This window comes from Passer domesticus, chromosome 14 (genome assembly GCF_036417665.1).
Source record: "Passer domesticus isolate bPasDom1 chromosome 14, bPasDom1.hap1, whole genome shotgun sequence".
Classification (NCBI taxonomy): Eukaryota; Metazoa; Chordata; class Aves; order Passeriformes; family Passeridae; genus Passer; species Passer domesticus.
The window spans coordinates 19,773,593-19,794,770 of record NC_087487.1 but is presented as its reverse complement, the minus strand read 5'-3'; the positions used below and the strand labels follow the sequence as shown (position 1 = coordinate 19,794,770).

Below are 21,178 nucleotides of genomic sequence, written 5' to 3'. Positions count from 1 at the left end.
CTAATACCACTGGGACAGTTTAATCGCACTTGGAGCTCGTTCCTGGTGTGGCCTTAGTGCTGAGCTGGGATGTGATGCTGCTGCAGAGCTGGGGTGCCTAGCGGGGCATTTCCTTTGGGATGATCCCTGTCAAACAGCACCCAGCTGAGCCCAGGGCAGCCCTGGGCATTGACAGGACTTAAACAACACCAGCAGCATCTGCCTGTTGTAGCAAAGCAAAGAGCAACACAGCAGAGCCCAGAGGGAGGATGGCAGTCACTAAAATCTTACAGACTTTGGGACTCCTTTGGGATTCCCCTCCAGGGCATGCACAGCACGTCCACCCCTCTGGTCCTGATTACAGAGCAGATCCACAGGCCATGGAATTACAGAATTACACACAGGCCATGGAATACCCAGAGAAATTAATGCTCAAGAATAGACTTCAAAGTCCAGAAGGGACTTGAGTCAAGAACAGACTTCAAAGCCTAAGTGAAGCCATTAAGATTATCACCACAGATTAAGTAATTAATTTAGATTATCAGAAGAATGCCTGAAGATAGCCCTGTTACAGAAGCAAACCCCAGTTTGTGAAAGCAGAGAGCTCCAGAAAATGTGCAGCACATAGTGCACTGCAGCTTCACCAGGGAGCAAAGTGCCCACAAGCTTCTGGGAATGCACTGAATTCCTCAGAACTCCTCAGCACTTGAAAGGCTGAAATTTGGGAGTTTATCCAACCCATCTGCTGTGCACAGGGAAGGACCCACAGTGGGAACTCCCGGGGCAGCCACCGAGCTCCACTGCCAAAGTCCCATGCCCCGGCAGGTCAAAACCAAAGTTTTGCTGGAAATGAAAGCAAAATCTGTCTCCACATCACCCCCAGCCTGCAGCAGGGCTGGGAGCAGGAGATGAGCCCAGAGGCCCGAGGTCCAGCACCCAGTGGGTCACTGGTGACACACAGGAGGGGACAGTACCTTGTACACCACAGGACTCCCGCGGGGCCGGGGCTCTCCTGCCCTGCTCAGCCCTGTCCTGGGGCGCCTGGCGCTTGTAGATCCTGTGGGGCTGTGCTGCTCCCTCCTCCCGCGGGCTGCTGGACACGGGCTCGATGAAATAGTCCTCGTCCATGAGCTGAAACACACCTTTCTGCCAGGGAGACACCAAGTGCCACCGTGAGGCCACCTGCAGCCCAGGTGGAACCTGGCACTGGGAGTGATCACGGGACCGTGGAATGGCTGGGGTGGGAAGGGACCTTAAAGCCCATCCAGTGCCACCCCTGCCATGGCAGGGACATCTCCCACTGTCCCAGGGTGTCCCAAGCCCTGCCCAACCTGGTCTTGGGCACTGCCAGGGATCCAGGGGCAGCCAATTCCAGCCCAGCCCCTCCCCACCCTCCCAGGAAGGATTCTCCCCAGTGTCCCTTTACTCCTCTCTGGCAGTGGGAAGCCGTGGAGGATCCCATGGCATTGTGCTCCCTCCAAAGTGAGGGACAGCAGTGTGAGCACTGCCCCAGCAGGTACGTGGGGCCATTTCTGCAAACCCACAGGATCCCTGTCCCCCAGACTCCTCCAGGTCACTGCTGCCCCAGGAAATACTGAGAGCGGAGCCGAGGAAACAGCGAGCAGCTTCACTGCCCAGGAGCTGGGCTACCACATCAGCTCCAGCTCCCAGGTGTGCTCCTCACAATCCCAGTCACGCAGCAAGCAGAGAACTGCTCCTTTTGGGAATCTGGACACAGACAAGTAAACCCAGCCCCGCAGGGGTCCCACACCACTGCAATCCATGGGAAATTCACAGTCAGCTCATCCAGGGTGCACCAGACCCGCGTGAGGAGATGCTGACTGTGCTGCCGCTGGGAATTTTGGTGTCAATTTGGCAGAAAGAAGGGTTCCCCCAGCAGATGCTGCCATTCCCGGTGGAGCAGGGCTCGGTGAGGAGGGGCTGCACTCACCAGGCCGTCGCAGGTGCTGAGGGCAGCCAGCCCCGCCTGCGGCGCCCGGCCCCGCACCTCGCCCACCATGTGGCACGGGTTGTAGGAGCGCGGCTGGATCTTGGCGCCGGCGAGGCCCCCGAAACGCCTCTCGCTGACAAAGCCCGGGGCCAGCAGGTGCCTGTTGAGGCTCAGGTTGAATTTCAGGGCTTGCCCTCTGTACTGCAGCTCATAGAAAGCGGGAAGCTTGCTCCTGGAGGCAGGGGACCTGCGGTGAAGGGCCCGGTACGACAAGTCGTAGGACAGGAAGGCTCCGCTCTCGTCGACCCTGACGGGATGGACGATGTCGCTGCCGGAGCGCGGCTCTGGGAACAGGGGTGCGCTGGTTACTCTTCACCTTTCCCCTCGCACCTTTCCTCTCACACCTTTCCCCTCGCACCTTTCCCCTCGCACCTTTCCCCTCGCACCTTTCCTCTCGCACACCTTTCCTCTCACACCTTCCCTCTCGCACACCTTTCCTCTCACACCTTTCCTCTCGCACCTTCCCTCTCGCACACCTTTCCTCTCGCACCTTCCCTCTCGCACACCTTTCCTCTCACACCTTTCCCCTCGCACCTTTCCTCCCGCACCGCTCCCCCCGCTGGACCCGGGCAGCCGCTGGCTGTGCCCGCTGGCCCGGCACGGGGCAGGGACAGCACGGACTGTCCCCGTGCCCTCGGGGCCAGCGTTAGGGTCAGGGCCCGGCGGGGCGAGGGGCACTCAGGCAGCCCCGCTCAACTCCCGCTGTTAAACCCCGGCCGCCAGTGATAAAAACACCGAACAAACAACGGAAAAACTCCCAGAAAATGGAGAATCCCCGCTTTGGGGCGGTGCTGGGACACGCCGTCTCCGGGGGCAAAGCACCCGCGGGCACGGAGCGCCCCGGAGCCTGCCCGGGCGGGGACCGGGGCCGCGGGCTCCGAGCGTGCCCGGCCCGGGGCGAGCGCCGCAGCGGCGGGACACCGGGCTGCAGGCTGGCAAGCATTCCGCCGAAAATCCCGCGGACACCCGGCGCTCATTCCGCTCATCCCGCGGACAATCCCGCGGACACCCAGCTCTCATGCCCCGGACAATTCCGCGGGCACCCGGCTCTCATCCCACTCAATCCCGCAGACAATCCCGCGGACACCCGGCGCTCATCCCGCGGACAATCCCGCGGACACCCAGCTCTCATCCCACTCAATCCCGCGGACAATCCCGCGGACACCCGGCTCTCATCCCACTCAATCCCGCGGACAATCCCGCGGACACCCGGCTCTCATCCCACTCAATCCCGCGGACAATCCCGCGGACACCCGGCGCTCATTCCGCTCATCCCGCAGACAATCCCGCGGACACCCAGCTCTCATGCCCCGGACAATCCCGCGGGCACTCGGCTCTCATCCCACTCAATCCCGCGGACAATCCCGCGGACACCCGGCGCTCATCCCGCTCATCCCCGCGCTCCACGGCCACCCCGCCCCCGTCCCCGCGGACCCCCGCGCGGCCCTCCCGCGGTCCCCGCCGTGCTGTGCCCCGGACCTGTCCCCGCGGTGCCCCCGGCCGCGGCCAGCGCCAGCGCGGCGGCGACGGGGACGAGGGGCAGGAGCGGGAGCGGCGCGGCCGGGGCCGCCATGGCTGCGGCGGGCGGGGGGCTCCGGGGGCGGGGCCTGCGCCACGGGGCGGGGCCACACACAACGGGGGCGGGGCTACACACAACGGGGGGCGGGGCTACACACAACGGGGGGCGGGGCTACACACAACGGGGGGCGGGGTTATGCACAACAGTGGGTGGAGTTATGCACATCAGATGGGCGTGGTTATGTGCAGCAGATAGGCGTGGTTATGCACATGAGATGGGCGTGGTTATATGCAGCAGATGGGCGTGGTTATGCACAGCAAATGGGTGTGGTCATACACATTAGATGGGCGTGGTTATGCACATAAGATGGGCGTGGTTATGCACAGCAGATGGGCGTGGTTATGTACATCATGGGGCGGGGTTATGCTGATACTTTAAGATTGAGCTGTCACATTTTCCAGAGTCTGCACTACGTTGGTATATAGCTCTGAACTCCATTTAGAGTGTCAGCAGTTTTCCTCACAGCTCGGTCAGACAGAACAATCCTTTTCCAGCCCCAGAAACAAGGACACTGCTGCAGCTTCAGGCCCAGAAAGTGCAAACAACAGGGAATGGAGGAGAGCAACGTGAGAGGATGGGACTGCACAACCTGGAGCTGGAATTGGGCAATTAACCCCAGTATGGAAATGGACCAAAATTTATGAAAATGTGAAAACTCGTGACCTGGAGTCCAGCTTGGGCATAGCCATGGCTGGGCTCTTGTACTGCCCAAGGTGTACCCTGCCTTTTAATAAATCCCTGCTTTATTCTTTAACTCTGCCCAGTCCCTGCTCCAGGCAGCCCCTCAAGGCAACAAGGCTCAGCAGATGGGCGGGATTATGCATATTGAGGCGGGGTTATGAACATTAGGGGTGGGGTTATGAACATTAGGGGAGGGGATATGCACATTAGGGGCGGGGATATGTACATTAAGGGCGGGGTTATGCATATTAGGGGGCGGTACTTATCGTTGCCGGCGTGGCCCGTGGCGCCCCCTGGCGCTCGTTTGCCGCTTTGCTTCGTCTGCCCGCCCTGAGGACCGCGATTAAAAAAAAAATCACAAAAATGCAGTGAATTTTCGGTCAAAAATAAAAAACCGTGCTTGGCTGACGCCGCCACGTCCCTCCTCTCCTCTCCTCTTGCCCGTCGCTGCCTCCTTTTATTTTCTCTCAGGCTGAAGCGCACCGGGAGCAAACACCGGGCATTACTCGGCTCTGCTAATTACCGCCTCGGGAGCTGCTCGCGGCTCCGGCAGCGCACAGCTTTCCCGTGACGGCCGCAGCTCGGGTGGCTCCGCACCTGCCGGGATAATGGGATAACGTGGGGGATAATGATTAATTAGGCGATAATGTTAAACATGCAGATGGGCCGGGCGCGCGCCCCCTGGCGGCCGGAGCGGGGAGCGCGCACCGCGGGCGGGGCCGGTGCCGACACCCGCGGCGGCCGCTGGGTGCGCGTGGCGCCCGGCTAGCTCAGTCGGTAGAGCATGGGACTCTTAATCCCAGGGTCGTGGGTTCGAGCCCCACGTTGGGCGCATTGTATTTTTCCTGCTTTCTCTTGGTTTTTATTATTTTTTTTCCCCCCAGCCTGGCTCCTCCCGGCGCGGGCAGCCAGCCCTCGGCAGGCAGGCCACCCCCTCCCGCCGAGCGGGGCGGAGCGGGCGCGGAGGCGGCGGACTGCATGTCCCGGCATGCCCGAGCGGCGGCTGCGCGGCGGGGCCGGGCCGGGCAGCGCCGGGGCCGGGCCGGGCAGCGCCGGGGCCCCGCGGGGAGCGGCCGGAGGAGGGACCGGCCCTTATAAATGGCGCCCAAGCAGGACCCCAAGCCCAAGTTCCAGGAGGGTGAGTGCGGGCAGGGCTGCGGGCTGCGGGCCGGGGCTGCGGGTGCGGGCCGCGCCCGGCGCGGGGGGCTCGCCCCGGCCCCGCTCGGGGATCCGGCTCCCCGCGCCCTGCCCAGCCCGGGCAGGTGCGAATAGGTGGGGAAGGCGGAATTCCCGCAGGCTTTGTGTGCTCCCGGCCCTCTCCTCCCTGCCGGAGACACGCGGGCCCTTCCCACCCCGTTATTCCAAATATCCTTCGTTTTCATGCGGGCGGGTTCGTTGGCATTAAAACCGCTGGAATCCCTCTGGTTCGTCCGGGGGTTTTGTTTTAATGCCTTGAAGGATGGTGGTTGTTTATTGTCCCCCGGAAGGGCGCCCCGTGCAGCAGGATTCATGGAGGCGGCGCTGGATTTCAGCACAGCTGGAATCCACATCTGCCGCAGAGCTCCGGGCTTGGGGTGCATGGTGGATCGCGCTTTTCAGGAGGCTTTTTCCGCGTGTATTTTGATTTTTAGGTAATGATGCGGTTGTGAATAATACAAGTAAGGTAAATAAAAATAGCAGTGCGGTGTAAGATGGATGCCCCATGCCTGAATGTCCCAGGCCAGGCTGGGCAGGGCTGGAGCAGCCTGGCACAGTGGAAGTGTCTCTGCCCTGGCAGGGCTGGCATGGGATGGGCCTTGGTGTCAGGAACGGCGTGTGCATCCAGGAACAGCCCTTGAGTGAGGGATGGAGCCTGCCGGGCTATCATGGAGACAAAGAACCCTTTCTGCAAATCACCCGTGTGGTTTTTAACGAGGAATGTTCCTCAGTAGCCGTGGGCATCCCTCCTGGAAGACACTGCCCAGCTCTGAGGCAGAGGGTGTCACAGCGCTGTGACAATGAGGGTGGCATTGTCACCTCTGATGGTCAGCCCCTCTGCAGGGATACTTTAAAATAAATACAAGTACGGACTGTGTGCTGTGTCAGTGTGGCACCTCCGGGAGAGCCCTCCTGAGCCTTTTTCTTTGTTGGGGCACAGAAGCATTTCACAGCTGTGCAGCTCAGCCTCCCAAAACCGGGAGGCACTGCAGCTTCCAGGAGATGTGTGCCCTCAGATGTCCGTGTTAAGCACCCTGCAAATCCCACAGGGGAACCACACAACGAGACTTGGCCAGGAGAGATGAAGGCAGGCTGAAGGACAGTCTCACCCTGCTCCAGACCCCAGCATGAGGGGATTCTGCTGCTGCCCTGCCCTGGCCCACAGGCTGGGTGGGGAAGCAGCATGGGGGTCTCTCTTCCTGACTCCCTGAGCTGGGAGTGCCACGTGCTGCCCTTCCTGCAAGAAAGGACACGGGTGACGGTGGCTTTCAGGCGTCAGGAGCTTCAGGTGCAGAGTGGGATGTTAGGAGAGGGCCTGGATCAGGGCCCTGTGGCTGAGCCCAGGCTGCTGTGGGGGCTGCAGCCTGAGCTGAGGCTGGGGAGGCGATCTGGGCATGGCAGGGATGTGGAGTGTGCTGCCAGGTGCTGCCCAGGGCACCAGCTCTGTGACTGTGCCAGTGTGCAGCTGCTCCTGGGCTGCTCGGGGGTCTCTGCTCTGGGTTCCAAACAATCACAGCTCTGACCCCTTTGCTGGGACAGAGAATTTGCTCCTGCAGTTGGCTCCTGCCTCGGGGCTGCCCCTGTGCTGTTGCAGGAGACAGGGCTGTGGGAATGCTCTCTGAGCTGTTTCTCTGTGCTTCCCTTGCAGGTGAGCGAGTGCTTTGTTTCCATGGACCTCTCCTTTATGAAGCCAAGGTGGGTGTGTGTGGCTGCAGGAAAACAAGGACGTGTTTCTGTCTGCTGTGCCTCTAGATGGGACCAAGGACTGGAGCTAAAATGAACAAAAACCTGTCTGAAATCAGTGGCAAGCCCTGGGGTTCTGTTCCAGAACAATTTCAGGAAGCCCAGTGGCACCGTGCAGCTATTCTGGGAACGTCCCCGAGGCTGTTAGAGCATCCCAGAGCACTGGAAATATCCCAGAACACTTTGTGCCTGCAGGGTTTGGTGCCTGAGCTGCTCAGGGGGAGGGGGCTGAGTACAGCCCGTGGTCTTCCACAGTGCCCAGGAGGAGCTGCACTGCAGTGACAATGCAAGTGGAATCCCAATTCTGCTTCCAGTTCTGCCTTTTGAGCCACAGGAGCCTGCACTGCAGATTTGTGCCCCTGCTGCCTCAGAGCTGCTGCAGGCACAGCTCTGGCTTTGAGTGCCCCCACTCCCTCTGGAAGGGAAGGAAAGGGCTCTTGGAGCTGTGTGGGTTGGAAGGTTTGCAGGAATTCCTGGGGCATCTCAGGGATTTAAATCCTTCAGGATTTGGTGTCAGTGAATGTTAACACAGGGAGGCAGGAGAATCACTCAATTTCTCTCTTCAGGAGAGAGTTGTAATGCTAAAATCTCACTGAGAGGGTTTGGGCTGCTCCAAACCATTCCCACTTTAGGGTTCCTCCTCTGCTCCTTCCTGCTCTGGAACAGGAGGGTGAGCCTGTGGGAGTGTGGGACAATTCCCACCTTTTCTTGGGAGTGTGTTGTGCCAGTGCCTGCAGAGAGGAGGGTGAGGGAGGCTCTGGTTTGGAGGAAATGACCGTGTGCCACTGGGCCAGCCCGAGCTGGGCAGCAGCTGTGCTTGCCCTCCTCTTGCCAGAGTGGAATGAGTGCTGCAGGGCAGGCTGTGCCTGCTGGGTGCTGAAGGGAGCTCCCAGCTCACAAGTGGGTTTTGGCTGGCTGTTTGTACTGAGTGCATCCTTCTCAGTTCCTGCCCTGGCAGAATGAGCTGGAAGTTTCATTTTAAAAAGGTTTGACTTGTTTATTTTAAGGGGTTTAATTTTAAAAGCTGCTTTGTCAGTAGTAATGAGCAACAACCTTGGCTTTCTTCCTGCTCCTTTGATCTGTTTTTCTCCCATGGTTCTCGGCCCAGCAGTTGTTTTGTTCCTGACCACATCCTTGGTGTGCCACAGCAAGGTGGTCGGAGCAGCTCCTTGTGAGGCTCATGGCAAACAGGAGCTGTTTGTGCCTCTCTGCCATGCAGAGTTAAGGGAGATTCACTTCAGGCCCTTCTAACCCCCAGCAGGGAAAATATTTTGCTAAGAACTGTGTTTGAGTCATCTTTTGCTTGGTGCTCAGCCCCTTTATTCCCCAGAGCAAGCAGAGGCAGGCACAGGCTGTGTGTGGCTGGGTTTAGCTCAGGCTGCCAGAACAAGCACTGCTGCAGCAGGAGCAGGAGAACCTCAGTCCTGGCTGCAAGTTCACGTGAGCCTGGGTTTAAGTTCATGTGTGGCACGTTGCAGCTGTTTCCTGAAGCAGGAGGTTCCTCTCTGGCAGAATTTTGTTGTTGAGGCAGGTACAGCACAGTGTGGTCTTGAGAAAATGTTGTGTAGCCAAAGGTTCTGCCCTCTCAAACACTTGGAGATGGCTCTGCATGCCAGGAAAATACCCATTATAATTTTGGGAGTAGTTTTTACTTCAATGGAAGAAAAAGCCTTTTACATAGACTCAGATCTGGAGCCCTGCAGGTTTTAGATCAGCCTCATTCTGTCACTGCTCAAGGGGGGCAGTGGCAGCTGAATCTCAGCTCCTCCAGAACAGGACTTGAACTTCCTGGAGGAAGTGTTGAGTTGGTGGATTTGATTTGTACAGCCAAGAAGTTCAGGGGCAGGGAAAGCTCCGCAAACTAAAGCAGCAAAATTCCCTGAGATCTCCTTGTTTTCCCTGGGACTGACTGACCTTTCTTCTCTGTTCCAGTGTGTAAAGGTTGCCATAAAGGACAAGCAAGTGAAATACTTTATCCACTACAGTGGTTGGAATAAAAAGTAAGTAATGCATGGAGTAAAAGCAAGATTTCTCTTTCCTTTCCAGGGAGATGCTTTGTGTGAGTGTGGGCTGGCTGCAGCAGCCCTGCCATGTCCCTGCAGGTGGCAGATCCTCTGGGATTGAGCAGGGTGATTGAATACCTGAGCTGCTGGTTTGTGGAACACAGAGAGCATTGCCAAACTGGCCATTTCCTGCAGAGCTGGCAGGAGGCTGCTGGGAGTGCTCTGGGACATTCTGGTTGTTCAGGGTGGGAAACACTGGAGTTCCTCCCTGGCAGAAACCTCTGCTGTGAAAACTTCCTTGTCATGCCTTGGGAGGAAGGGCAGCTCCTGCTGAGGTGGGGCACAACCACCCAGATCCCTTGCCTCTCACCCCCGGTATTCAGGGGATTTTGGAGCACAGCTTGCTGAGGGCTGGGCTAGCAGCAGGTGCAGCCTGTGTTTCAGCTCCAGCCTCTCAGTTAAAGTAAACCTACAGATGCTTTTTCCTCCTTAAAACTGGCAGGGCTCCAGGTGGGAGATGGCTGAGGGTTACAGGCACCTCTGTGGGATAAATGTTGAGCCCATTAGCAGTGAAAGCTTCCATGAGGTTGTTGTATTGATGTACTTTTCTCCCTTTTTTTGAGTTGTTTTCCACCCCTCAGTTTGAATTTAGGAAATGGAGGTTTTTTAATAGGTGATTAAAAAGCTCAGCTCTTCAGACCCAGAAGTCTCAGAGGGCAGTTTCCTGTTTGGTTTGGTTTCATTTCAATGCTGAGGACTCTTAGTCACAGCAGTCTTGATCTCTGTGATGTGACTAAAAGCTGAACCTCGTGTTTCAGATGTGACTTTTAATTGCCTCTGCTCTCCCTGCTGCCAGGGGGTGGCTCAGTGTAAACACAACACTAACAGGGGCACAATCACTTTGTGTGGTGGCTCCTCTTAATGAGGCAGCATCAGTGTGGCCCTTCCTTCCCTTGTTTGTGCCACGGAGGGGGCAGAGGTGGTGTCCTGATCCCGCTTTTCTTGCTCGTGCTGTTTGAGTTTTCATTTTTGCCTCCAAGCTCCAATTAAGGCCATTAAAAGTGGCAGCACAGCCTTCATCTGCAGCTCTCAGGGCCTGGCTGGGAGTGATTCTGCCACTATCAACAGTCAGGATGCCAGGAAGCTTTGTCACCGTGGGGCACAGAGGTGTCACCTGGGCACACAGCACTTCTGGAAGGTCCCTTGCAGCTGGACAGGCAGGAGTGGAATAAGTGCCTTAGACAGCTGAGCAGAGCCCAGAGGCTTTGGGCACAGCTGGAGGAGTCTCTCTGCAGTCTGCAGGTGCTGCCCTTGCCCTCTCTCCACCCTCTGGAGTCCTGCTGCTCCTGCAGCAGTATTGGTTTGGCCACATGCTGCTCCAGGAGTGCAGCTGCTGAAAACTGGCACAGAACTCTTCCTAAAGAGTTTTAACTGCTGTACTTTGGAATACCTCGGCCACTGTTAATGTGTTTTATTTGAGATAAGTTGTCAGATTGCTCAGCTGAGGCACTCTGTGTTGAAGTGGAATTCCTGCTGTAGTGGCAATTTCCCCAACGCCTGTTCTCTTAAATGGTTCACTTCAGATTCTGCAAATATTCATGCTATCTTGGTTTCCTTCACAGACAGAAATCAGAGCTCTTCTCCTTACAGTGAGATCCTATTGCTGAATTTGTTAACCTATAAAAGGTTGGAATAGATAAAGGAAACTTTCTCAGTAATAGACTATGGCTATGGATATCCCATAATTTTGTAAGCATAGAGTATTTTTTTTCCCCTGTGATGCTTCTTTTGAATGAAAGACTGTTCTCTCCCTCCTAAATTGCCCATCCCTCAAGTTTGGGAAGAAAATGCCAGAGGGTTACACTTCCCTGGATAAATCATTCCAGCTCAAGTCCGTGGAATTTGGTGACTGTGGCCTTGAGCTGTGCCAGTCCATGACTTGACACAAAGCAGAGTTTAATCCCAAATTCTGTGAAGCTTTTAATTGACTGTTGTGTGTAGAAGGCAATCATGGGATGGCTTTGAGTGATGATTTATTTCTCTCTGGGTTTTTCCAGCTGGGATGAATGGGTTCCAGAAAGCAGAGTGCTCAAATACGTGGATACCAACCTGCAGAAACAAAAAGAACTCCAGAAGGCCAACCAGTGAGTAGTGGGGAAGAAGGGATTGTCAGGGAATGTTTGTTCAGCAGAGCTTCAGTCCACAGTTATCAGGGCAAGGTGCTGAGTTTCAAACCAAAACCAGAGAAGCTTCTTTTTCCAGCAGAATCTTATTTCTGAATATGTTCTGTTTAAAGGGAACAATATGCAGAGGGGAAGATGAGAGGAGCTGCTCCAGGCAAGAAGACTTCTGGTCTGCAGCAGAAGAATGTTGAAGTGTAAGATTCTTTTTATTTAAAAATAAAAAACCCACCCCCAAACCCTGCCCAAAACACCTCCCAGACTTTGGCTCATCAGTTTTCCTTTTAAAGGCTCTGCAGCTCAACTCCGTTTCTTGTGGCCTGTGCAAAAGCAGTTTAATGGCACCAAAAAGGCCTTTGTTGAAGTATTTCATTTAAAATGCCTTTCAGATGGTGCACAGTTAATGTTGAATTGAGGTGCTGAGCAGACACTCTGCATTTTTTGCAGTCTATTGTTGGTGACCTGACACTCAAAAAGTGGTGGTTCCTCATAAGTCTTGTGTATCTCAGTAAAACCAGTTTCTCTATAGAATTTCTCAGCTCTTCCAAGCACTTTGGAATAAATCCTCACAATGCCTTGCATTCTGCCATGGTGCAGTTGTCCAAAAGCATTAAAAGAGCATTTCTTTGGCTGGTTTTGACAAAGCCAAACCAATAAATAGACCATTAAAAATGGGTCTGCATAAGAGACCAGAAGCAAGCTCAGGCATCTACTAGAAAAACTTAATTTGAGCTGTGACTGTCAGATTTCCTTTACTCCATTCTTTTGGTGTTTCAGCAGAGATTTTATGGTAGATTTTCAGACAATCAGTCCAGTTCTGCTCGTCTGTCATCTTCAGTTTGGGCAGGGTTTCACTGAATGATGGATGTGGCCCTTACTAATGGGATGTTTTGAATCTCTGATTTCGTTTGTGATCCTGGCTGTCGTAAGGAAGCTGCTGAAATGCCACCAGTTCTTCAGAAGTGGATTTGGCAGCAGCCTCAGGCTGCAGGGCTCACTCAGGGCCAGGTTTGGTACAGAATGTGAGTCATGGCTTTGAGCAGTGCAGCACTTTCTGGGAGTCACTGAATTTGCTTTCAGGGGCAGTTGAGATTGTAAGTTTGAGAAGTTTTCCAGGAGCAAGGTTAATTACTGTAAAATCTTCAGGAAGGCTTTACTGCTAAATACTGTCTATACTTATATATGATGAATATGGTAGATTTACACATAGCCATGTGTGTGGTACTACTTCTATTTTTATTTTTATTTTGCTACATGCTGAAGAAGGCAAATGTTGCCTATGGAGGTGTGGAATATCCCAAAGAAGTAATACTTAGATATTGGGAATTGGGGTTTGCTCTGGATCCTGGAGCAGTTTCACTTTGGGACTGGCCAAAGCCTGGCCGGGGCTGTAGCTGGCTCCTGGTTTGGAGACAGGGGGCCAGTGGATCTGCTGGCTCCCCCTGGATCCCCCTGGGTCTCCTGGCTGGGTGCTGCCCTGTGCTCAGGTGCTGCAGGCTGAGCTCCAGCTGAGTCCTGCCAGCTCAGGGCCAGCTGCACAGGAAGCAATCACTCACTGCTGTCCTCGTGTGGGGTCAGACAGAACCCAGCCCAGCTCGGTAGGCAGCTGATAATGAGTGTCATTAGAATCTAATTAAAACAGGTCTGAGTGATGACCAGCAGTGATCTGGCTGCTTCAAGGGCTGTTCCAGCTGAGTGTCTCCATGTGAGTGGTGGGAGGGAGCTGATGGTGGGTGTGAGCTTGACTCAGCTGTGAGTGTGTGTTGATTGCACTGCAGAGTAATGCTTCCCAAAATACACTTCCAAAATCCAGCCTCGGGGTTGCTCCCTTGTACATCCCAGCTCATTGCAGACACACAAAGTACTGCTGGTGGGGAGGGGAGAAACTGCTCACACAACTGTCCTAAAAGGGTAACGCTGTCCACCTCTGTGGAGAATGCACCTTCTGTGGAGCATCTGGGGGAAAGGTGGTTTGTATTCCAGAATGTGTTCTCCTGCTGACCAAGCAGCCCTGCTGTGGGCACAGCCTGTCCCCAGGAGGGCTCAGCGGGGAGCTGCAGGAGGGCAGTGCCCCTGTGTGGGGGCTGCCCACGAGCTGTGTGTGCCCTGTCCCCAGGTTTTTCCGGCGGGATGGAGCCCACACCGTGTGCTGCCTGGAGACCCCGGCCATCTCCACGCGGTGAGTGAGGCCTGGCCCAGGACTGCCACCCTGGGGCCACCTCCCTCTTCCCTGGGTTCTTCCTTGGTTTTGTGGTTGGGTTTTGGGCAAGCCCTGGGAGCCCTCAGCTCTCCTGGGGCCCACCCTGCTCTTCCCTGGGTTCTTTCTTGGTTGTTTTGTTGGGTTTTGGGCAAGCCCTGGGAGCCTTCATCTCTCATTGGGCCTGCCTTTCCTCTCCCCTGGGTTCTGGGCAGGCCCTGGGAGCCCTCAGCTCTCCTGGGGCCCACCCTCTGTCTTCCCTGGGTTCCTCCCTGATTTTGTTGTTGGGTTCTGGGCAGGCCCTGGGAGCCCTCAGCTCTCCTGGGTTCTCCCCTGGGTTCTGGGCAGGCCCTGGGTTCCCCTCTGTGTTCCCTCCAGGTTCTCCCCTGGGTTCTGGGCAGGTCTTAGGAGCCCTCAGCTGTCCTGGGGCCCACCTTTCCTCTCCCCTGGGTTGTGGGCAGGCCCTGGGTTCCCCTTGGGTTCCTCTCTGGGTTCTAGACAGGCCGTGGGAGCCCTCAGCTCTCCTGGGGCCCACACTCTGTCTCCCCTGGGTTCTGAACAGGCCCTGGGTTCTCCCTCAGCTGTTCCTTGGAGCCCTTGGCTCCCCTGGGTTCTGGGCGGGTTCTGGGCTGACCCTGGGTGCCTCCAGCTGTCCTGGGGCCCACTTTCCTCTCCCCTGGGTTGTCCCCTGGGTGCCCCCAGCTCTCCTGGGGTGCTTTGGCAGCAGGGCCTTGTTTGGGGCTGTTGAAAGCCCCCTTGCAGCTCCTCTGCCCTGCACCTTTGGGTGCAGTGGGAGGACACTCCCTGTGTCCAGCTGACTCCAGACTTTCAGCCCTGGATCCTTCTGGAGGCTAATTCCTGCAGCCTGGAGCTCCAGAACGCAGCACCAAGGAGTTTTCAGGGGCCTTGGAGCAGCGCTGGTGTTGGGAGGGAGAGCTCAGGACCTGCTCCTTGTGCCGTGCTTTGGTGTGAGGCTCTTCAGGGTAACTGTTCTGCAAACTGCAGCCACTGGTTCCAAAAGCTGTGAGGCAGTCTGTGATCAAATAGAAATATGTATGAAATGCAGGTTTGGGTTTAAGATAATTAGTCATCCTCTGATAACTGGAAGCTGTAGCAGAAAAAATGTGTAGTTAAAGCAGGCTTTATGGCTGCCTATGCAACACCTTCTGACTCTGTTAAATGTGCTGAATTCCAGCTTCCAAGAGTTTATTCTACATTTCATGGGCCTAAAAATCAGTCAGAGTTAATGGGTGCTTGAAAAATAGGAAGAGTAACCAAGTGTTCTGGAGGGAAGATATGGCACTGAGTAACAAATTAGGGAATAACATCTGGTTTTAAATTACCTAAATGGAGTTTTAAAAAACTCTGCTTCTATTCTAATGGTTAACCTGATTTTTATCTTGTGAATTAATCCTGGGAAGCTCTCCCTGTTCCTCCCTTTTGGGTTTGGAAGAAAAGCCTTTCTCTTCAATGCACCAGCCCACTGTTAGTGCCTTACCCTGGGAATTGCTCCCTCTGAGGGATGAGCTTTGTCCTGCCCACAGTTCCAGCCTCACATCAGCTGCTTTGCCTTTAAACAAACCCTTTACCTTCCCTATCTCCAGCCCTTCCTCAGAACTCTGCCTGTTTCCTGGCCCTGATAAACCCAGTCCAGAGCCTGAAAACAAGAGCCACTGATGGAGTGCTGAATTTCTGAGGGGTCAGTGTTGGCTGGTAGAGTTTTATCCACCCAGTGCCCAGTTTTTGAGCAGTGGATCCAGGCTGCTGTTGGCAGGGAGCAAACTGAGAATGAGTCATGGTGCTCCAGCTAAAACTTGCTGAAAATGGGTAGTAAATAGACAAAGTGCTCCTGCATCCTCCCTCTGCTGCTGCACTGGTAAAGCTGGAGGTTTTTCCAGTCTTTTACTGGAAGTTAATTCAGTTGAGTGAGATTTTTCTGGGAATTCCCAGAACTTATTTTTCCATGTGCCACTTTCTGTCTGAAATAAAGCAGCCACAAACCTCATGTAGTTCTCCAAGAGCACTTGGGAAGGACAAAACTTCCCAGAAATGGTGAATTCTAACCTGTTCCATGAATAATCTTGTGGTACCGTAGCTCTGAAGCCAAGTTGTAGCTTGTGTTCCCTCTGTGTCCTTAGCTAAACACTGCCCATGCCCCTGAGGATCTGCTCCCTGTGCTTGGACCATTTTCTGCCTTTCTGCTGTGGCTTCCTTAAGTATCACTCCCTTGACATGTGCACTAATTTGTGTTCTTCTTGCAGGAAAACAAAAAAGAACAAGCAGAAAAGTAAGTGTGTTTTATTTTACGTCTGAGTGGGTCTCTCTATGCAGGATTTGTAGCTGAAATAAGACCTTCAGCCTGCCCCAATCGTTCAGTGACACCTTGTGCTGTCCCTCCTCTGCTCACGAAGAGGAAGATTGACACTTTTCTGGTTGATACAAAATGTAATTGTTTCAGTCTGTCAGGATTTTGAGCTCTTGCAATTGCAAAGCGAAGCTGATCTGCTGAAATAACTTCCTAAGCCAAACTTAGGTTTTCTTACTGAGATGGAGATGTGACACAGCTGCAGAGCTGAGCTGCTGGGTCCAAAAATTCTCCCCCAAAATTCTGACAGACTGGTGTGGTTCTGGTGCAGAAACCTCCCTCAGATAAGTGCCAGTGCAGCAGTTTAAACTGGCACAAACGGGGGGACTCCCAGAACAGAATGTTTAAAACAACAACCAAAAAAACCCCAACAGGTGCAAAGGTGAAAAACCTGAGTCTTTCTTTGAAATGCTTCCCCTAACTGTTGCCTGCTGTTTTCTCCTGCTGCTGTGCTGTGCACAGCTCCAGGCATTGGGGAGGGCAGCAGCACCAGTGAGACTCCCCAGCCTCCCAGGAAGAAGAGGGCTCGGGTGGATCCAACTGTGGAAAGTGTGAGTATTTTCCATTCCCTCCCAGGGACTTTGGGTGGAAAACAGAAGGGTGCTGTGCTCCCAATTAGTACCTGAGAGTAATTAGTCTGGCTTGGCTGTTCTCAGGAGGAGACGTTTATGAACAGAGTTGAAGTGAAGGTGAAGATCCCTGAAGAGCTGAAGCCATGGCTGGTGGATGACTGGGACTTGATCACCAGGCAGAAACAGGTGAAAACAGCTCTGGGGCACACCTTCCACTATCCCAGGCTGCCCAGCTTGGTGGGTTTTTTTTAATGCCCAACTAAACTCTTGGAGTAGTCCTTTCCTAGCCTGTATCATCTTAACCTGCTGATTTCATCCTAGAAATGTCCTGGTGAGAAAGGATTTCAGTTCAGCTTCCAGATATAAATGTCTGCAAGAATGAGACAAACTTGTATTCTGTTTTGCATTTGTAGCTCTTCTACCTCCCTGCCAAGAAGAACGTGGACTCCATTTTAGAGGATTATGCAAACTACAAAAAATCCCGAGGAAATACTGATAACAAGTGAGTAGTGCTCACTGCCAGCCTGAAACACCTCCTTGGCTCTTGTTGTTGGACTTGGATTCCATGGCAAATGGAATAAGGTTGTGAAACCTGACACAGCCCCGTGTCCAATGCCCTGTTCCCAGCCCAAGGTGATTGTGGTGTTCAGAAATCCTGAGGGAATAATTCCAAACTGCACGTCTGCTTTCTGGATATGATTTCTGCTTCCCCGCTTGCCCTGAGCCTTTTCCTGAAGGAAGCTGACAGAAACTTCCCAGAGAAGCTGTGTGGGGTGAGCTCAGTGCCCTGGGGCTCCCTCACAGAGCCAGGGGCCAGGGAGGTGCACGAGGACTTGTAAATACTCAGATGGGCAAAGCCAATTATGTTTGTAATTACCCCAGCAGTCAGCCCGGAGCAAAACAAGGTGTGTTTACTCTGCAGGAGACTTTCCTGTTTGAAAGGGACAACAGAAAGGGGAAGTAATTTTCTTCCATTCAAGAGGAAGCAGATTATTGACTTGTCAGGGTGTTTTAACCTGCTCTGATGATGCCTGTTCTAAATTTGTTGGCAGGGCGGGGTGAGGGTTGTGCTCCTCTGTCACTGCCAGGTCCTGTACAGGCAGGGTGAGGTTGGAGGCCTGCAGGAATCTGGCAGGAGAGGCCTGGGAGGAAGGGAGCAGGTGCCTGAAATACTGGGGGACTGTCCACCTTCTCAGTGTAATTAATTCAGTGTTGTCCTTTGAACAACAAAGGAGCTGGGATGAGCTTTGGGTGACACAGAAAGCTGAATGTCCCCAGTGCTGCCTGTGCCTTCAGATGGGCTGCTCCAAGTCCATCTCCTGGAGAGGATGACTGAAAACTGCTGCTCTTGGTTTGCAAACATCCTGGCTCTGTTCAGAACAGCCCACTTTCCAGGGGGGTCTGGAATTGCATCCCTCCCTGTGGCTGTAGATTTTAAGGTCTCCAGACTAATTTCCTTGCAAGATGTGAACGCCTGTGAAGGACCCTCCCAGTTTTGGTGGTCTCCCCAAGCCAAGCCTCACCTTGGAGCAGTCCTTGTTCCTTGGAGCAGGCCTTGCAGAGCTCTCTGTCCCCAGGGAATATGCTGTCAACGAGGTGGTGGCTGGGATCAAGGAGTATTTCAATGTCATGCTGGGCACCCAGCTGCTCTACAAGTTCGAGAGGCCCCAGTACGCCGAGATCCTGGCGGATCACCCCGATGCTCCCATGTCCCAGGTCTATGGGGCCCCACACCTCCTGAGGCTCTTTGGTGAGTGCCACCTGGGCAGGGGGAGGAAGAGCTCTGGGAAGGATCCAAGTTTCCCCCTCTCGAGGCTGTGGCAGGCAGCTCTGAAGGGTGGGTTCATTCCCTGTCCATGTGCCCAAAAGGCTCAGAGCCATTGCGCAGTTTGGGATGGAAATTAATTTTAAAATCTGGTTGTTTTGGGTGAAATTGTGGAATTTTGGGTGGAATCTGTTGGAATAGATTCCTGGGTTGCTTTCCTGTGCTGCTGTAAGGCTGTGGACTTGCACAGTGCCTTGAAGCAGTGTTTGTGACAAGTGTCCTTCCTTTGGGCAGTGCGGATCGGAGCCATGCTGGCCTACACGCCCCTGGATGAGAAGAGTCTGGCTTTGCTCTTGAACTACTTGCATGACTTCTTAAAGTGAGTACTTGTGAGGTCTTCCAGCAAGAAAGAGAGAGGTCAGGGAGCTGAGGCTGCCCCTTTTCAGTGAATTGTTGTGTAACTGGGGCTGTGTGTGGGATCTTCCCCACGGCTGCAGTGAAGCCTCTCAGACTCCACTTCTCTGGTCCTGTTAATCTGCACTCCTACCCTGTCCCATCTGCTCCTTGTTGCAAAATAAATGCTTCAACATTTATTTATAGCTGCTAAAAAAAGCAGATGATAATTCCAGCAAGCTATTAAATTACACAACAGTTACTCAACAACAATTGAGCAAATGTTTAAAAAGTGATGAACTTTAGGAATGTTATTTCTGGGACAGACTGTCACTGGGGCTTTAGTGTGCTATGGTACCCTGTAGCCGTGGGATGTTCAGGAGGAAAACATCCTGATAATAATAAAACACTTCAGTGTGAAATGAGGTGAGCTTTAAGGTCCCTTCCAACCCAAATCATTCTGTGATTCTATGATTAGCAGCTATTGGAAGCTGAAAGAAAAGCCTCAGTAAAACCCAGGCCAGCTCTTCAGCAGGGCTTGACAGGAATCAGCCTGGTAGCCAGGGAAAACCTGCCCTGAGATAGCCCTGGTCCTTTGGGGCACTCTGAGGTAAATGCAGGTGCTGAAGAGCTCGGCCTGTGAGGCAGAACTGTGACCCCAGTGAGCAGAAATGCTGAACCCATTCCATGAGAATTAATAGCATACAGCTTTTACCTTTGGCCATCCTTGTTGTGCCATCCTTCACTCAGCCCTCGAGGTCCCTGTTTGTGCAGACAGGTGTCTGTTCTGTCCCTGCTCCTTTGGGTAGAGCAGTACCAAGCTGATTCTAGTACAGCAGCTGCCTGAACCTCAAATACCAACAGCTTCATCCTGTTAATCCTGAGCTGCCAGAGCTCACCTGGAGCCAGAGGTGCTTGGCAGCTCCTTTGCAATGGATTTTTGGGCTGAGCTGTCAGCTCTGTAAGCGCTTGGCAGAGCTGATGGGAGCAGCTACTGTGGGGCTGACTGGTGCTTCTCACCTGTTGTGTGTCTGGGCATTGACAGTTCCACTGAACAGCGGAGGATTTGGGCACGAAGCAATGCAATGTTTTGTTGTTTTTGTAGGTATTTAGCAAAGAATTCCTCCGCGTTGTTCAGTGCCAGTGACTATGAGGTGGCCCCTCCGGAGTACCACCGGAAGGCAGTGTAATCCCATGGAGCAAGGCTGGGGTCCTGCACCACTGTCCACTTCTGCATCCTGTCCTTCACCTCCCCATCACACAGCTCCCGTAAACATAGAGTGATTCAAGTTGTGTGTGTGAAGTGCAACTGCCACCTAAGTCCGGAAGATTCCTTGTTCTGCAGTGGAATTTTTTGTCCCCAAGTGGAAGCTCAGAGCTCCTGGAGCTCCGTGGCGTTTCTGGCTCGGTGTGTGCATCGCTGGGATGTAAAGGAATGTGTTCTGGTGTGTCATTGTCTGAACTCAGTGCTCGTAGGGCTGCTCTCCCCAGAGGCTCAGCCTCACTAACCCGCTTTGTTCCGTAGTCATGACAGACCACGAGGGCCCTGTCACCTGTCTCGGTGCTATTGACTGTCTCACTCACCCCAGTGACTTCTTGGTGTTGAAAGTTCAATGTTTGGTTCATAAATGTCTGCTTTTCATGGGGTAGTTGAAGGACTGTGACTTTTTTTTATATTCTAATGATAGGAAAATGCATTCTCATCTCGTAGTGTTTGGAAACGTTGGTCTTTCGCAGAGCTGTTTTACGGGTCTGCAAATAAACTTTTTTAATTTCAAATGTGGTTTCTCTGTTTGCATCTGTCGCTGCCGTGTGAGTGTCCTGGCCAGGCTGAGCAAGGGAATGAGGGGTTTGGATCTCTTAAAGGCATTGCATGACTTGGCTCTGAATAGCTGCTCTTTGCAGGCAAAATACCAGGTTTTAATCACAGATGTTACTGCAGGAAGCCACAGTGGCCAGGGATCTGGGACCCATCCTGTCCCAGGACTGCTCTGCTGCAGCTGGGGTGGGACTGAGCCTTTCCTGAGGGGCACGAGGGTCCCACACGTGTCCCCAGCATGGGTGTGCCCTCCCAGCCCCTGCTGGGGGTTGGGATGGGCTGGGGGAAGGTGTGAGCACATTCCCTGGACAGGAGCCCAGCAGGGTCGTGTCCCACCCTGCCCTGGTGCCCTCCTGTGCTGAGCACAGCCCCGGGTGCAGTTGGATAAGGAGCTGTTTGTAAAAGCAGCAGGATCTGCTGTTCCATGGAAAAAGAGCGATATTGAGCAATGGGGTGAGGGGAAGTTGCCATGGAAACTGAGGCAGGGCTGGGAGCAGCTGTGGCACTTCCAAGGCGGGTTCCTGCTCGGAATGCTGTTCAGGGCAGGCAGGGAGTAGGGAAGGGGCACTGTGGGGTCCCTGCCCAGCTCCGGGCTGGGCTGGAGCCGTGTGGGAAGGTGGCTGCTCCTCTGGCTCCTGCTGCTGTTCCACTGTTCCAATCACTGCCTGCTCAGCTCAGCGTTGTTAATTAGCCA

General features: G+C 54.0%; 2 protein-coding genes and 1 non-coding gene across 4 annotated transcripts in view; 2 read left to right on the top strand and 1 right to left on the bottom strand.

Moving 5' to 3' along the window:
• ADAMTS7 (ADAM metallopeptidase with thrombospondin type 1 motif 7) overlaps window positions 1-3,574 on the bottom strand; it is a 35,071-nt gene extending 31,497 nt beyond the window's left edge. For both annotated transcript variants that reach the window (XM_064388774.1, XM_064388775.1), the window contains exons 1-3: window positions 3,470-3,574; window positions 1,931-2,274; window positions 954-1,125 (exon numbers count right to left, since the gene is read on the bottom strand). In XM_064388774.1, the coding sequence (XP_064244844.1) occupies window positions 954-1,125; window positions 1,931-2,274; window positions 3,470-3,563 (610 nt within the window). In that variant the 5' untranslated portion in view covers window positions 3,564-3,574. The remainder of the gene's footprint in view (window positions 1-953; window positions 1,126-1,930; window positions 2,275-3,469) is intronic.
• Window positions 3,575-5,009: 1,435 nt separating this feature from the next.
• On the top strand, window positions 5,010-5,082 carry TRNAK-CUU (transfer RNA lysine (anticodon CUU)). The gene has a single exon. It is a non-coding gene; the product is annotated as a tRNA-Lys (tRNA).
• Window positions 5,083-5,233: 151 nt separating this feature from the next.
• Window positions 5,234-20,444, top strand: MORF4L1 (mortality factor 4 like 1). The gene is made up of 13 exons (XM_064388579.1): window positions 5,234-5,388; window positions 7,096-7,142; window positions 9,123-9,190; window positions 11,251-11,337; window positions 11,490-11,570; window positions 13,490-13,552; window positions 15,832-15,857; window positions 16,398-16,486; window positions 16,592-16,693; window positions 16,921-17,009; window positions 18,085-18,257; window positions 18,567-18,651; window positions 19,771-20,444. Exons 1-13 carry the CDS (start codon window positions 5,349-5,351, stop codon window positions 19,853-19,855), a joined length of 1,035 nt encoding a protein of 344 aa, XP_064244649.1. The 5' UTR covers window positions 5,234-5,348; the 3' UTR covers window positions 19,856-20,444.
• The last annotated feature ends 734 nt before the right edge of the window (window positions 20,445-21,178 follow it).